Here is a 15,434-nt window from a genome sequence, read left to right on the forward strand (position 1 = left end):
TCAACTCCATCAACTCCATCTCTATTTCTCTCTCTGTCTCTGTCTCCACCTCTATCACCTCTACATTACCTCTACCTCTATCTATATGTTAAATCCAGGTTTTGCCTATGAGCAATATTACACAATGCATGTCTTTCTTTCCCCCATCACTCTTCCATGCCGTTCTGACCATGTATGCTTTGATTCACTCCTTATCTCTAACATCAGGCACCATAATGGACCTGCTGATAAAAATAAGTTTCTTAAATGAGTGAGCGTTTCACTTTGATTTGGAAAGCATAAGAAGAAGATAAGTGGATGACAGGGAAAAAAAAAAGATATGCCGTTACCAATACAGTAGAGATTTTAAGGGGAAAAAGTGATAAATAAAAACAAAAGAGTGACTAGAGGTTGTGCTCTGTATGAAGTTCGAGGACTCATTTTCTGGCCAGTGTTGTACACACCATGAGGCTGAGGCAGACAGGTCTCAAGTCTGTGTATGGGGAAAGAAAATTGATGTATATGAGAAACAGTAAGGCTTGCATTAGAATATACTGGCTGCAAGTAGTCAAACCCAAATCTAGTGAAGGGGCATGAGAGGAGGGACTGATGGGACATTGGGCTCAAGGAATCAACAGAAGGCTAATGAGGGTTAGGAGTGCACATGACGAAGCTGAGTCCTGCCTCCTGGGTCAGAATGCCGCTGTTTAGGGAGCTGGCAGGATGGAAGCTGGTGATGACGTGACAAAGGGCATGTTAGAGGACTCTGTGGAGCATGAGAAATGTTAAGAGGGCACTCCTCTTCTAGAGAGCTCTTTGAATTTCTTTTATTTTTGTTAGAAGAGCACAGGGAGATGTGAGGTCAGGAGAGCCTTGCATGTGCACTCCTCTGACGTCAGGACCGGCTAGAACAGTCTTCCCTGCAAGTGTTTCATGACTCTCATCCTTCATGCTTCATCCAGCTCATGTCACCTCCTGTTTCTATTCTTCTCATATTCTTCTATGTTCTTTCTAGTACATGTTTCTCTCTATCATGATCCTGTGCGTGCTTGCCTGTATCAAGTAAAGTAGGGACTTTCAAGGGTACGTAAACTACTAAATCCACAGATCCATGCTAATCAGTCCCATTCAGAACCTCAGTATTTTCAAGGTGAAAAAGTACAAACTATTGTAATGTTTCGAGGCTTCAGATTCTCTCCTTGGGTCCTGTGATGAACAGCGAGGCTCAGATGAATGTGGGTATGGTAATGTTGCCTGCTTTTCCTTAACTTAGGCATGGAGACTGACTATCTGAACTTACTGACCCTGTAAAGGTCAACATCTAGCACAAGGAAGAACAAGGAAGGACTACAGATATGTTGTGACAGGAACCAGACATCATCAGATGTATTACCTGCTCAAGCCTGTGTTGGGGAGCTGGAATGCATAGCTCTGAATCCCAGCTCTGTCAGCTGAGCTCCTCTCTGTGAAGACACAGGGACAGCAGATTAGCATAGCATAGACCAATCTGTTTCTGAGTGTGCTCCTCAGCCAGACAGCAGGGGGACAACTGCCTCCTTGGCATCAGACCTGGGTTTTAGATATCTGCTCTAAGCATTCATCCAGTGCTCCTCTTACATGTGGAGTCAATTTCCAGAAATGATGGCTCTGTGATGTTTCTCCATCTGTCCTCATGCCTGCATCTGACTTGTGAGATGTTTTGAGGGAAGCCTGTGGCTCTGTAACGGATTCTCTTTTAGCTTTGGGCAGTTAACTGTCATTGTAGTTGCCTAGCAACAATGGACAGCAGAGCAGTGCCAGGGATTCCAAAACTCTAAGGAATGAGGTTAGTTGGTGTCTGTCCATGGACAGAGGATCTCAATGGGCCTGCCTTGAGATGGGAGGATGTCACAGCAAGAAAGTTGTAATCCCAGATATTGAGACCTCAGCGAGATGCAGGTGAGTTCCTAGCTCTTTCTGTTCAAAATTAATCCATGGAAATTTCTGGATAAAGCAACCTTCACTTCATACTTCAGAGATAACCTTTCTTTAAAGTCTTGGAGAAAACATCAAAGAGACTTTTTTCTTTCCTGGTAAGTGACCTTTTTCTATGGATAATTGTGTCTTCCCAGATCACAGGGCAAGGCCTGACATACGATAGATCTCAACAAGTGTTTGTCAAATGAGTAAAAATGTTCTTCATGTACATTTCTCAGATTTATACACTCTCCCATCCCAAATGCTTTAATAGTGTGGGAATAGGGGTGCTGAACCAACCAGCCTGCTCTTTTCAGAGCCACAGAAAAACAGTGACACTGTCCCCATTGTCCTCCCATGATGTGCAGGACATATAATACTGGGACATGCCTCCTAAAGCTGTTCTCCAAGTAAACAATGCCAACCAGCCCTGACCACAGGAGTGGGCATAGAGATGACCTCTATAATCGATCTGCAGTCAATCACTGGAAAATTTGCATGTGGGCTCAATACACATTTTCTGGGCTCAATACACATTTTCCCCTTCAAATATGGAAATAGCTTCTTTCATTTAGAACTTCCTTTCTGATCTTGAGTGAGATAATTGTGCCCCTTTTGTAGAAGAAGTTGTCACCTGGAGGGCAGTTTCCTGTGATGGATACTTGCATATAGCCCTGGTTTCTACCTCGACTGGCTCTAAACTATGTCTATATTTTAGCAAATATGTAAGCTTTGCTTTTGACATTGGATCAGAGGTCCATGGCTAGTACAGAAAACTCATTTATCCCTTACATTTTTATGTAAAATGCTTGTTTCTGTTTGTAATCTGTGAACCTCAGAATATGCACAACCTCATTTTTTTTTCTATTTTGAAACAATGAAACTCGGCAAGCATCCATTTTCTCTTTATTTGCCTTACAAAATCACCTAGTGGATTGATAGTTGGGCATGCAGGTAATTAAAAAGGTGAACATAGTGTCCCAAATGGAGGCAAAATGTTCTGTGATTATCAACTGTGACATGAATAGCCCAGTGTGAAGCAACAGTGATGCCCAGGGCAAGGCAGGACACAGTTCTCATTGTCGAGTGTACTGTGAGAACTTGTTCTGATACACACAGCCAACTATGGGATGCAGGTACCAACCAGGGCTTCTTCAGTAAAGGCAAGGGGCACCTTCCTGCAGTTCTTGGTGAGTTCAGAGTAGCATGTTCTCTTCTGAGCAGGTATGAACTAGTCTCCTAATTAAGCTTGCCATTCTCCTTTCCCCTCTTCCCATGCCCTTAAGACAAACCCCTTTCACTTTCACAAACCATATGGGAACTTGATTCTAATTTCTCTAAACAAAGGAGGGTTAGACTCTGGGATGCTACAAATTCAAGGACCAAAGCAAGCATCTTCCCAGGAGCCCTCTCTCCTATAAGAACAGGGTATGCACCAGCAGTGCTGCTGCCACACCAATTGTGTTGAAATCATATGTTCATGCAGCCATAAAGTAAAAGGCGTAGGGAGAAAGCTTAGCAGTCAAACGTTATTAAGTAGAAGGAAATGTTCCAGCCTCATGTGGTCATGTGATATCACCGCACTCCACATGCCACAGATGTTTCATGAAGCTTTTCAGTTTCTCCAGGAATCCTAAACCAAGAAAACCCTGTGACAAAAACAGGCTCAGAAATATATTTGTTAATTCCTCCTTGTTTTATTTCAAGGCTAATAAATAGGCATTCTAGAGCTTTGTTTAATTATTATACATGTCTCCAATGTGTATGCTGAGTTGCTATGGTTACTCCGGGGCCATGACTGGTGACCTTTAAATGTTACTGTCAGGTGGCCAAGAATCTCTTGTTTTGAAGTCAGTAGTTTTGTTCTGTGCTTTATTAAAATTGGGCGGGTTTTGTTGTCCATGCATGGTCTATCTAAGTAAGCCAGTTGGGTAGGTTGTGATCACAGAAATTGAACAGGCTATTATATAAATAAGGTATAGCACTTGTTCCCTATAATGATGTCACTGAGAAATTAAAAAACACAGATATACAATTATGTATACACTTAAACATAATGAGGGCTATAAGAGAGGTGCCTAACTACTTGTGAAACACAGAGGGTCCAAGATGTTTCTGGAAGAAGTAACATTGAGTGTGGTATAAAGAAGTGACAAACCTTCAGCAAGATAAGAGAACTCAAGGATTTTATTAGAAGAAATGACTGAGGCTCATACTCTGAAATCATTACGTGACATAGATCACGAGCATGTCTGCTCTGTGAGGCTCTCCGATCGGAGATGAAAAGTTAGATCATTAAAGTCATTCAATGCTACATGTTGATTTTCCCCAACAGTTATAACCAGGAGGCTACTTTTCATTCTGTGAGAAAGAGGACCTGTGTATAAAAGGAAGCACCTGAATACTATATTTTACTAGTGTGCCTATGATTCAAGGAGAGCAATTACATTTCTTACAACTCATGTACCCTTCTTTAAGTAAAAATTGGATTAATTTCACCCATGAATCACTGATTGCTTCGTGGGCCTTTTAAAAGTGGTTCTAATATCTTTGAGAAGTTAGAAAAGTAAGCAGTAAACATTCACATAAATGTGAAAATGAAAAAAAATCTATTTCTTAGGATAGAAGTTGAGTCGGTTGAGGGCTTTAAAGCAAGGCTCATCAGTTGAACTCTGTGATTGAATGTGCTAACTATGAAGTTCACTAAAACCCTCATCTACTTACTCATTGGTTCTTTCAATGTTAACCAGCCTTCCTGTCTTCAGGGTGGTAAATACTGGAACTGGAAGGCCACTCCATGGGCTTATCCATTGGTTAGCATGTACAAGGCCTTAAAGTCGATTTCCAATACTTGAACACTCATAGAAGTTGCTGCAGATAGAGTAACAAAGTCAAGGGAGAGGTGTCCTATACATTCAAGGAATGTACTTGGTTAGTTGTTATGAGATACAAGTATCATAAATAAGTGAATTCTAGAGAACACCAGAAAATATTGACAGCAGCAGGGAAAACTCGGGAGCTGTGAGATGTGAGCTTTGATTATAAGTCAGATGCAGATGGCAGGTCCGTGGACAAGATGGTATTTGAACAGAGATGGGAAGAAAAAGAACAAGTCAGATGGACTCGTGTGTAGTCCCCAGGGTTAGGGCTGCTTTGGGAGCCAGGTGAAAAAGATCTTTCCAGAATGAAGAAGTGATGGGTGGATCCTGTCAAAAGCTGTCAAGGTGAATTGTCACAGGACCAGTGCAGACAGCGATGAGGGAAGCCCTGGCCATGCTTCATGTTCCTATGGAGTGGTACTAGGGAAAGCCTGATAAAAGGAATGGCTTTAGCAAAAGATGAAGAGGAATGGAATTAGGGCCATGGATAAAGTAGTTTTTGTCACAAAGTGTGTAAGAGGAATCAAGCAGAAACTAAAAGAGCCAAGGAGGCTCAAGCTGAAACAAATAACATATCTGTAAGCCTGGGATTGGATTGGGGGAAAAGAGAGGAAATGAGAGGAGGGAACAGAGGAGAGGGAGGGAGGAGTGACTGCCCTGCCTGCTTTTTTACAGACGGGATGTGCCTCCTTCCCTTTTCTTTTTTTGAGTTGAAATAGGAGATTTTGCAGGATTTCAGAACACATTGTACTGCTGTTCAGTCTGCTTATTCTCAAGACAGCCTTTAAAGGCTGTTTCATCTTCCACCCAGAGTTTATGTTCTGTTGCCCTTACTTCCTAGTGAAGTGTCCGGAACATTTACGGGAAATTCTCTCTCTCTCTCTCTCTCTCTCTCTCTCTCTCTCTCTCTCTCTCTCTCACACACACACACACACACACACACACACAAACACACACCACACACACACACTTCAGGGCAAAGTCCTATTCAGTGTGAGATCTCTCCCTCTCTGTGTGTACGAATGTGAGTCTGTGTGTCTCTGTGTCTGCGTGTACTGTGTGTGTAGTTGCCTAAACTAAAATTCTGTAATTCTAAACTCTTCTTTCTTTTCCCCATGCCATCCAGGTCGATGCTTGGAAGTTATCAGTCATATATTCAGCCACAAAACAGAACATCGGTAAGAAATAAACTTTACCTGATTTTGTTTTCTGTAGGAAAAAAATTTCCCTAAACAATGCAATTTAACTTAATATTGAGGTTTTCTTGATAAGGTTTAGTTTTCCCATCCTATTATCGAATATTTTTAGACAAATGGTGGATCATTCTTTCCCGGGTAGGATAGTGAAGGGAAGGGGAGGGGTGTTTGGGGGGAAGGGGAGGGGGAGAGATGTCAGATAAGAGTGATATGGTGTAGCCTTTCCCATTTTAACCCGTCATGGATGTCACATTGTTCTTTGTGACCTTAGGATAGCTTAAACTTCCTGGACTATTTCATTTGTTTATAGACACAGAAGTTCTGGAGTTGAGACATGATATAAATCCAACAGAGCACATTATTTGGCTTGGTTAAGCTTGGGTTTAAAACACAGTCTATTCCAGACACATCCAGTTTGGGTCTCTTTCAAGGTAATTGAAATAACTGATTCTGGCGTAGGAGGTCTCTCATAGTTCTGTTTTGTACTGGGACCACTGAAAGCCCTCCTTCTCTAAGCTCATTGTGTCTCTCTATGGCCTGTGAAGAAATCTAGGTGGTCATTGAGCCAGGCGAGGCTCCGAGTTGGAGGGTATAGTGACTATTTTCTTCTCCTAAGTGTAAACATTGTCCTTAAGTTTCCCTCAGCCTCGGGGACTTTCTCTAGCTCCTACATGAGCTGAAGGGGTCTGCAACCCTATAGGAGGAACAACAACATGAACTAACCAGTACCCCCGAGCTCGTGTCTCTAGCTGCATATGTAGCAGAAGATGGCTTAGTCGGACATCATTGGGAAGAGATGCTTCTTGGTCTAGCAAACTTTATATGCCTCAGTACAGGGGAACGCCAGGGCCAAGAAGTGGGAGTGAGGGGGGAGGGGAGCAGGGGCGGGGGAGGGGAGGGTATGGGGAACTTTAGGGATAGCATTTGAAATGTAAATGCTAATAAAAAAAAAATTTTTTTTAAAAGTTTCCCTCAGCCTGCCTTGGTTCACTTTTGGGACTTTTTCAACCCAAAGGTGTTTTCTTAAACTATCTGAGATCTGAGTTACAGAGGGTGGTAGAGTGGAAATGATTATAAAACTAGAATTCACAGCACAGAGCCTGTACACAATCTTTAAGCTATATGGTTGCTGGTGATTCCTCTAATCTCTGTGAGCCTCACTTTTCACCCACACAACTGATGATGATGTGGCTTGAGTCATCAACTTCAGGTGACATGGTCAGGATCTGAAAACACCTTGGGCGGGACCTAGAAACACAAGAGGATGCTACTGCATTGACAGCTCTCCGTTTGCATCAGGAGGCTGTTCTCAGTGTGCTCTGTGTGCATTAGGAGGCTGTTCTCAGTGTGCTCCTGTGAACATCAGGAGGCTGTTCTCAGTGTGCTCTGCGTGCATCAGGAGGCTGTTCTCAGTGTGTTTCTGTGTGCATCAGGAGGCTGTTCTCAGTGTGTTTCTGTGTGCATCAGGAGGCTGTTCTCAGTGTGNGCATCAGGAGGCTGTTCTCAGTGTGTTTCTGTGTGCATCAGGAGGCTGTTCTCAGTGTGTTTCTGTGTGCATCAGGAGGCTGTTCTCAGTGTGTTCCTGTGAGCATCAGGAGGCTGTTTTCAGTGTGTTTCTGTGTGCATCAGGAGGCTGTTCTCAGTGTGCTCCTGTGAACATCAGGAGGCTGTTCTGACCATTTGTTTTCTCAGCATTTGCCCAGTTTCTGGTCTCCTGGTGGCGTCATGGATTCGAATAGACCATTTGCTTGAAAGCTGTATACCCAGGATATCACCTTTGCACAAGTAACTTAGTTCATAAAATGCTAACCTCTCTGGCTGGAGAGACGGCTCCGTGGTAAAGAGCATTTGTTACTCTCAGAGATGACCCAATTTCAAGTCCCAGCACCCACATGTTAGCTTATAATCATCAGTAACTCCAGTCCCAGAGGATTTAATGCCCTTTTCTTGTCTTCATGGGCGCCAGGAATATACATGGTTCACAGATATAGACTAAGCAGTCATATACATAAAATAAAAATAAATGTATATTTTGATAACATAATTAACATACCTCTATTCTTTAGCATAGTTCTAGTCCTAGACAAACTGAGCATAACTCTCAAATCCATGAACCATTTTCAGATGGAAGATTTTTGCTAGGAAAAAAACTGTTAAGTAGAAACCCAATTCAACTTATTAAATGGTTGAGGTTAAAAAATATGTATCCTATCTATATTGCTTTATGGGGGAGACAGAGTTAGGTAGAAAAAACTAATAATGAATTTTTATTTTATTTAATGAAGCTATTTATGAATACATGCCCTAAAATGATTCTCCCATTACCTTTCGATTTGACGGCAACCTCTAAGTCTGAGAAATGGGACACTTCATGGTCCCAATGTCCCTTTCTTCTAAGTGTGTCTATCCATCAGTATCTTCTTGGTGGCATCCACTGACAAGGACACTGACCATATTAGGATTCTGCCTGGGGCTCCCAATTAGCTTCCCAGAGTTAATAATCCAGACCTTTCCGGTTTACATGGTTTGGATGTCTGGGGCTTCGTTTCTCTTCCTGTGTTTTTACATCCCCAGAGAATTCCAGTTATCTGGAAGAAGTCAGGCTCAGAGACCTCAGAGGCCATGGCATATACTCATGCTGCCCCCTCTTCCACAAAGTCCTGTGAAGTCATGGAAATTCTAAGGCAGAAAACCTCAGAGCTCTATGTCCCATGAGGCACCAAATCCCAGGTGGCATTCAGATATCTCTCTTAAATCATTAGTTTTAGTTTGGGCAGAGAAAATGGGAGATATGAAGGATGGAATCTGTTTCAATTGTGTGAGGACCTCTTGGCCATGTGGACATATTGGCACACAGTCTACCTGTCTGTCACACTTGGAAAGCTATCAGTTATTAAAGGTATTGACTTTATTAGTCTTGATGAATCTGTAACCAAATTTCAGATATCTAAAGGACTCTCTGTTGGTCTCATTTGAAGTAAAACTTAGAGGCTGAGGTACAGGAATAAAGCAGGCTGTGTCCCTTCAGATCCTTACAGCAGCAATAGGGTGGTCCAAAAAGCATGACCACTATGTTGAAGATTTTCTTCTCTTTGATCTTAACCGTGAAGAAGCTGTGATTGAGGGAGGGTTGAGGAGCTTCGGGCTCTGAGTGACAAAGTTTAAGGTGCTCACATTTGGTAGGGACATTATAGGACAATGTGCTGAGAGCTAGAGATACTTCAGGAGGACCAGGAGGACCCCCACTTTTCTCATATTATTCCTGGGAGCCAACTGGAGAATCAAAAAATTACTTGAACTATTGTCTTTGCTTTGTTTTACCATCCTCTGGAAGAAAACGCCAGTGTGTATCATCTCATTTAAAGCTGTTCAAGAGATAAGCATTCTATTGTACAGAGGATTGGCCTGAAAATGATCAGGATTGCGCTCCCTGAGTCAATGGGGGGAATACTGGTGTCCCTGGTTGCAAAGGAAGACACACGCAAAGGCGAGAATATGGCTATGGGTTAGGCACACTAAATTTATTCCCAGCTGTGATGTCACACTTCTCAGTGTGACAGCTTCATTAAAGAACCATTAGTTTTATGCCAAAGATACAAAAGTTCTCTGGGGAGGTGGGGGGGGTGTGTTAATTTTCATGGCTGGATCTACAAGATGGCCAGAAGTTAGCTAAATGCAGCCACATTTTATGAAGTGAAGAGGGAAAGAGAAGATAAGTCATGTGATGTCATTGGCTCTGCTCTTCCTGTAGCAGCAGGTCTGAGAGCCAGATTTCCTTTTTCTCCACATTTTCACATTTTAAGATGGGGCATATATATATATATATATATATATATATCCTCCCTTTGATGAGCAGAGTTCAAATCATTAATGAGTCAAGGTGTTAACAGGCTACTGCACTTTAAAGGAGAATTTCAAGGGATTTCAAGGCCCTTTCATTCTTCAAATGAGAGTAACCCAGACCTGCGTTTCTATGTATATTTAAATAGAAAGATTTGCTGGGGTTCTAGAAATTAGGTTAGATTTCAGAGGTCACCACTTTGATAAGGAAAAGGTGATTACTCAGAACGTGTGCTCTGCCTGACTCCTTCCTTCCTGCCTGTCTTCCAGCTTCTCTTCCAGAGTCCTGAGTCAAATACACAAGCTCTGATACACAACTAGCCATGGGAAGCCATCCTCTCCATTAGTATAATAGAGCTATCCATCACTCCTAAAACTCTGTGTCCAGTGGAATAACCCCCCACCCCAAACATAGCCCTCCAGCCTTTCCCTGAGCTTCAAATTCAGGGAGCCAGGGAGTTGGTACCTGTTGCATCAGCCTTTATAACTCAGACAAAAAAAAAAAAGTCCACTTACATTTCAGTATGTCAGCAGTTCGTTCTCACTGCAGAGTCAGATTCCTTTGTCTGGGGTGCACATCTGTGGTTATCTTTTTCTCTGTTGACTAACGTTCAGGTTATTTCCAGGTTTGGGGTCTTCCAAATGAGCCTGGGGGTGTTCCTGGTTGGGTCTTTGTATGCACATATGGTTTCATTTCTTTTGGGTAAACTCCGAGGACTGGACTGGTTGAATCATATGGTTAAGTGTTCCAGTCGTTGTACGGGAATGATTCCTTTTGCCGTCTTGTGTAAATACCTTGGGGTGGAATGCTTGAGTTGTATGATGTAGCTCTGACTTATCTGTTTAATTGTTAAATTGTTTTACAAAGTGGTCCTTGGCATCTTTGCACCTTTTCCAGAGGCATGAGAAATTTCACTTCCTATACATCATTTCCAAGTCTGATAAAGAGCGCCCTTTTAATTTTATTTATTTTCCTGATATTATAATTATAATCTGCATTTCCTTACATGACAAATAATACCAAGTATTTTATACAATTATCTGTCACCTTTTTTTTGATACTTACACGTTTTGTTCACTAGTGTGTTATATTGCTTGTTTCTTATTATTTGGTATGGAGAGTTCTTTTGAAAATAGATTTGGGGGTTAAAGTCATTTTTTTTTTGTATCTAGTCATTCTGACATCACTTTCTTCTGTCTTGGTTTGTTCCCTTTGTTCAACTAACAGTATTTTGAGGAGAGCAGAAGTTTTCAGTTTGGTGAAGTCTAATTTAATAAGGGCTACTTTCACGGCTCATGCTTTTGGCATTGCATCTAAGAAAGCTTTGCCCTAGGACACAGATATTTGTTTCCAAGATTTTGTCTAAGAGTTTCATAGTTTTGGGCTTTATAATTAGGTCTAAGATCCATTTTGAGTTCATTTGACTGAAAGCTGTGTTTTAGTGAATAGTTTTGTAAATGCTTTTCTTTGTAAAAGCAAGTAAGATATTTCATTAAATAAGCTGGAGTGATATTATTATATTCCATCTAAAATATTTTTTTCCACACCAAAAAATGCAAATATGTAGGGAGAGGGTGTATTTGTTAGGTCTGAGTTTTTGTTGTTGTTTGTTTGCTTGGTTTTGGTTTTTAGGGCTCAAATTAGAGTTACCTGAAAAAGAGGATCCTCAACTGAGGAGTTGTCTCCATCAGATTGGCCTGTGGGCGTGGCTGTGGGGCGTTTTCTTGACTAATGATTGATGGGATGGCTTGTGAGAGGGCCCCGTTCACTGTCAGCAGAGTCCTTCTGAACAGGTGGTGGTCGGCCATGTGTTATTTTAGGAAAGGGAGCTGAGCAAAGAGTAAATGCTGTTCCTCCATGTGCTCTGTGCCTGAGTTCCTGCTTCTAGGGCCTAGACGCTAGGTCCTTGCTTCAATGTGCTCATCTCTGGCTCCCTTCACGGAGGGACCTAGGACTGAGAGATGTGTAAGTCGAATGAACCTTCTCCCCAGGGTGGTCCTGGTCAATGTTTTATCACAGCAACAGGAAAACAAGCTAGCAGAGGGTTAATGCTCTTCATGTGTGCTAAATCTATGTAGAATAGGGTCATTACGTCATATACAACTGTACCATAAATAGATACAATGAGAACTTTCCAAGAATTCCTTAAAAATCACAAATAACACACACACACACAAAAGCTCTCCTTCTAGAGAAAATTATACTCATTTTCTATGCTCTACTAAATCAAAAATTGCTGTAGAAATGTATTCGGTATAGAATTCAGGCTATGAAATTTAAATCCAATAAAGTGAGGCGAGTGTGTGGGCCAGGGCTGGATTTAAATTTCGTAGCCTGGGAAATGTTTCTACAATGTATGGATGAATAGGTATTTTAACTCAATACAAAAAAACAATATTTCAGAAACAGAATTGAACTTAAGAAAAGAAATCCTAAAGAGAGACAAAAAGGAAAGAAAAAAGGAAAGCATTGGCTTTCTCATTAGCATCCCATTTTAATAATTCGTTCTGTTTAACTTGGGAGTCAAGGCTGTGAAAAGTCTTAGTTTAAAATGAAGTCCTACAAAGAACTCGAGAGGAAATGGTCTTTCCTAGGCCTTTGGGAATGCTGACCTATTTTATTTTTAATTTCTACGTTAGAGTAGATGTATAAGAAACAAAAGGTCTTGTCTTCACGCAAATGCGTTCTTTCATTTTTTTAAAATGTCAACAGGCAAAGAGATTTAGAAAGCATGTGTCTCTGGAACAGATTGTTTACACATAGAATGTTTTCCAGAATTCCCCCAGGAGGGTTCAGTGGAGCAAGGGACCTTTATAAATGGAAGCAGTTGATTGTCTGCAAAATTGTTCCATTAGGTTCCTGTGACTTTTTTTCATCATTTGGTCCCTTCAAATGGCAAAAAGGTCCAGTGGGTATCAGTCAGGGAAAGAGCACTGGGGTTGTGAAGCTGATGTGTTGTTTTCTGTGAGAGTGGCAATGCTGAGACAGATGTATGGCGAGAAGTAGGAGAGTTTAAATGTCTGCTTCTTAGAGACCGAGGGTTCCTCTATGTTAACATTTTTATTTGTTTGCGTTTTTGTTTGTTTGTATTTTTGAGACAGGGTTTCTCTGTATAGCCCTGGCTGTCCTGGAACTCACTTTGTAGACCAGGCTGGCCTCAAACTCAGAAATCTGCCTGCCTCTGCCTCCCCAGTGCTGGGATTAAAGGCGTGCGCCACCACACCCGGTGTTAACATTTTAGGTAAGATCCAATTCCATGTATTCGGTGACTTGAATATGTTTGTTCCATAGGGAGTGGCTCCGTTAGGAGGTATGGCCTTGTTGGAGGGAGTGTGTCACACTGGGGATGGGCTTTGAAGCTCCACCCAGTGCATAAGAGTCAGTCTACCCCTGGCTTTATTTGACTGAAGATGGAGAACTCTTAGCTCTTCCTGCACTGTGCCTGCTGGATGCTGCCATACTTCCCCTGAATCCCCTAGTGATAAAGGACTGAACCTCTGAACCTGTAAGCCAGCCCCAATTAAACATTGTCCTTTATAAGAGTTGCCTTGGCCACGATGTCTCTTCACAGTAATGGAAACCCTACCCAAGACAGTGTGTAACTGGCTTCTCTTCTGAAGGGGGCTGAGCAAGGGAGAGGTGTCTTTGGGGAACCATAGAATCAATTGATCTGATTTGAGGAATGCACTTTAATTGCTGAAGAAAATTGAAAATTGGTAAAGATTTTTTCAAGAGGGGCTCTCCTCCCAAAACATTAGAATAGTTATCCACCATTGCCCCCCCCCCACCCCACCAAGGGATGAGTGATCTTTTGGTGACTGCACTCTCTGAATGAGAGGTTGTGAGAGTTGAGGAGCCCTGAGGGAGACAGTTTAAGGATAACAGAGTTCAAGGGAAGGCTTGGACGGGGTTGTCCTCAGCCTCTGCAGCAGAGCCGAGCACATCGGCATAAGCGTAATGTATCTTAATAATTTAGTTAAATTGAAACTAGCTGCTGGCGATAACAGCTCCGGAACCTCTCGATGATAGCTGAGATGTTTATGTTAGGTCAGCTCTCAGAGAAAATTGGTTACTTTAAAGTATGTTTGCTGATTCTGATTAATGTGCTCCGTTATCCGTACTCATGGAGAGCTAAAGAAATGAAAGGGCTGCTTTGTGGCTGCCTTCACGGAGCTGACTTTCTTCTCAAAGCTGTGCAGGAAGGAACACACAATGATGACAAGATAAGTTCGTTTCTGAAAATTCCATATCTCATTAAAGAAAAACATTACCATCTTCTACCAAATCAATCCATTTAAGGAGCAGTGAGGAATATTTAAAAAAAAAAAAGCAATAGAAAAATTATTTGTGGCATTTATTGCAATATAGTGTCCTGAACTATTACATTTTTATATATGGGATTGGGGAGACGGCTTCAGAGTTAACAACGGCTGCTCTTGCAGAGGACCTGGTTAGGTTCCCAGCACCCACATCTCATGGCTCCCTATGCCTCCAGCTCCAGGTGTTCCCCAGAGATAATACCAAGCTTGTGCTTTCTTTGCAAGGCTCCCACCCTCATGGTACTGAAGTCCATTTTCTAAATGTCCATACTCACATTTTCAAGTTTCTGCATACTATGGGAAATTCAATTAGTTAAATTTTATCCCCTGAGATTTTGTTCTTGGCCTTATAAACTAAATATGCTTGATAAATACCTGAATTATATTCACCTGTGTTATGTTATTGAATACCTAGATCCAATGTGCTCATCAGTTAGGGAATAAATAAAATTTAATTGGTTGATTCATAACTTCATGCAAATGGAAATTAAGCTGTTTTTAAATTAAAGGTGATCTGATGGGATTTGATGGGATTAAGTTCTGTTTGTTACTTATTGCTCTGCTGGGTTAACTTGCCTTAATTGCTGTATATCTGAAACAGCCTTCTGACTTGGTCCATGGGTCAGTTAACAGGGTCTGCAAGAGAGTGAGTGGGGATGTAGGGGCAAGAGACATGAAGAACAATGGAGACAACACAGGCTATCTGCTCAAGTTTCATGTCTCGAGTCTCTAGTGAAAGGCAACTATGGGTATATATGCACTCTCTGGGGAGTGCAGCTGGAGACCCTTAACCACAGCTCCGGGATGCATAGGAGAAAAACAAGATGTTATCAGAGTGTGTTCAGCTGTGGTGGGCTGAGATTTGCCTGTTGGTGGATTACTGGACATATAGTGTCAGTCCAGGCAATAATGGTGTCCCAGAAAGTTGTTAGGGAAATAATGATGGAAACTGTTGCTGTTTTGTGTTTTTTGTATTAAATAATAAATTTAGGCATGTTCTAAAAAACAAACAAAAAACCAAAACAAACAACAACAACAACAAAAAACCCCTTCATGCTAGGAAAACCAGTCTCTCGTCAGGGTGGAAAAGTTCCACCTATAAGAAAATAGCCCAGCAATACCTCTCCTGGGCATATATCCAGAAGATGTCTCAACCGGTAAGAAGAACACATGCTCCACTATGTTCATAGCAGCCTTATTTATCATAGCCAGAAGCTGGAAAGAACCCAGATGCCCCTCAACAGAGGAATGGATACAGAAAATG

At 41.7% G+C, this 15,434-nt stretch overlaps 1 protein-coding gene and 2 long non-coding RNA genes across 4 annotated transcripts in view; 1 reads left to right on the plus strand and 2 right to left on the minus strand.

The window, feature by feature from the left end:
* Positions 1–800: 800 nt before the first annotated feature.
* LOC110284605 lies at positions 801–1,694 on the minus strand. Of its 2 annotated transcripts, none has more exons than XR_002376963.1 (3): positions 1,597–1,694; positions 1,373–1,442; positions 801–1,032 (listed from the first exon to the last, which is right to left on the minus strand). It is a non-coding gene; the product is annotated as an uncharacterized LOC110284605 (long non-coding RNA). The 2 variants fall into 2 exon arrangements; XR_002376962.1 differs by having other exon boundaries at positions 1,549–1,694.
* Positions 1,695–1,799: 105 nt separating this feature from the next.
* Positions 1,800–15,434, plus strand: part of Ccdc192 (coiled-coil domain containing 192) — a 197,937-nt gene continuing 184,302 nt past the window's right edge. The window contains 3 exon segments of the mRNA XM_021150372.1: positions 1,800–1,850; positions 1,853–1,917; positions 5,941–5,992. Coding sequence (XP_021006031.1) covers positions 1,800–1,850; positions 1,853–1,917; positions 5,941–5,992 — 168 coding nt within the window.
* LOC110284606 overlaps positions 13,527–15,434 on the minus strand; it is a 7,052-nt gene continuing 5,144 nt past the window's right edge. Inside the window, exon 4 of the long non-coding RNA XR_002376964.1 lies at positions 13,527–14,042. This is a non-coding gene — a long non-coding RNA (uncharacterized LOC110284606). The remainder of the gene's footprint in view (positions 14,043–15,434) is intronic.

This window comes from Mus caroli, chromosome 18 (assembly GCF_900094665.2).
Source record: "Mus caroli chromosome 18, CAROLI_EIJ_v1.1, whole genome shotgun sequence".
NCBI classification, from domain to species: domain Eukaryota; kingdom Metazoa; phylum Chordata; class Mammalia; order Rodentia; family Muridae; genus Mus; species Mus caroli.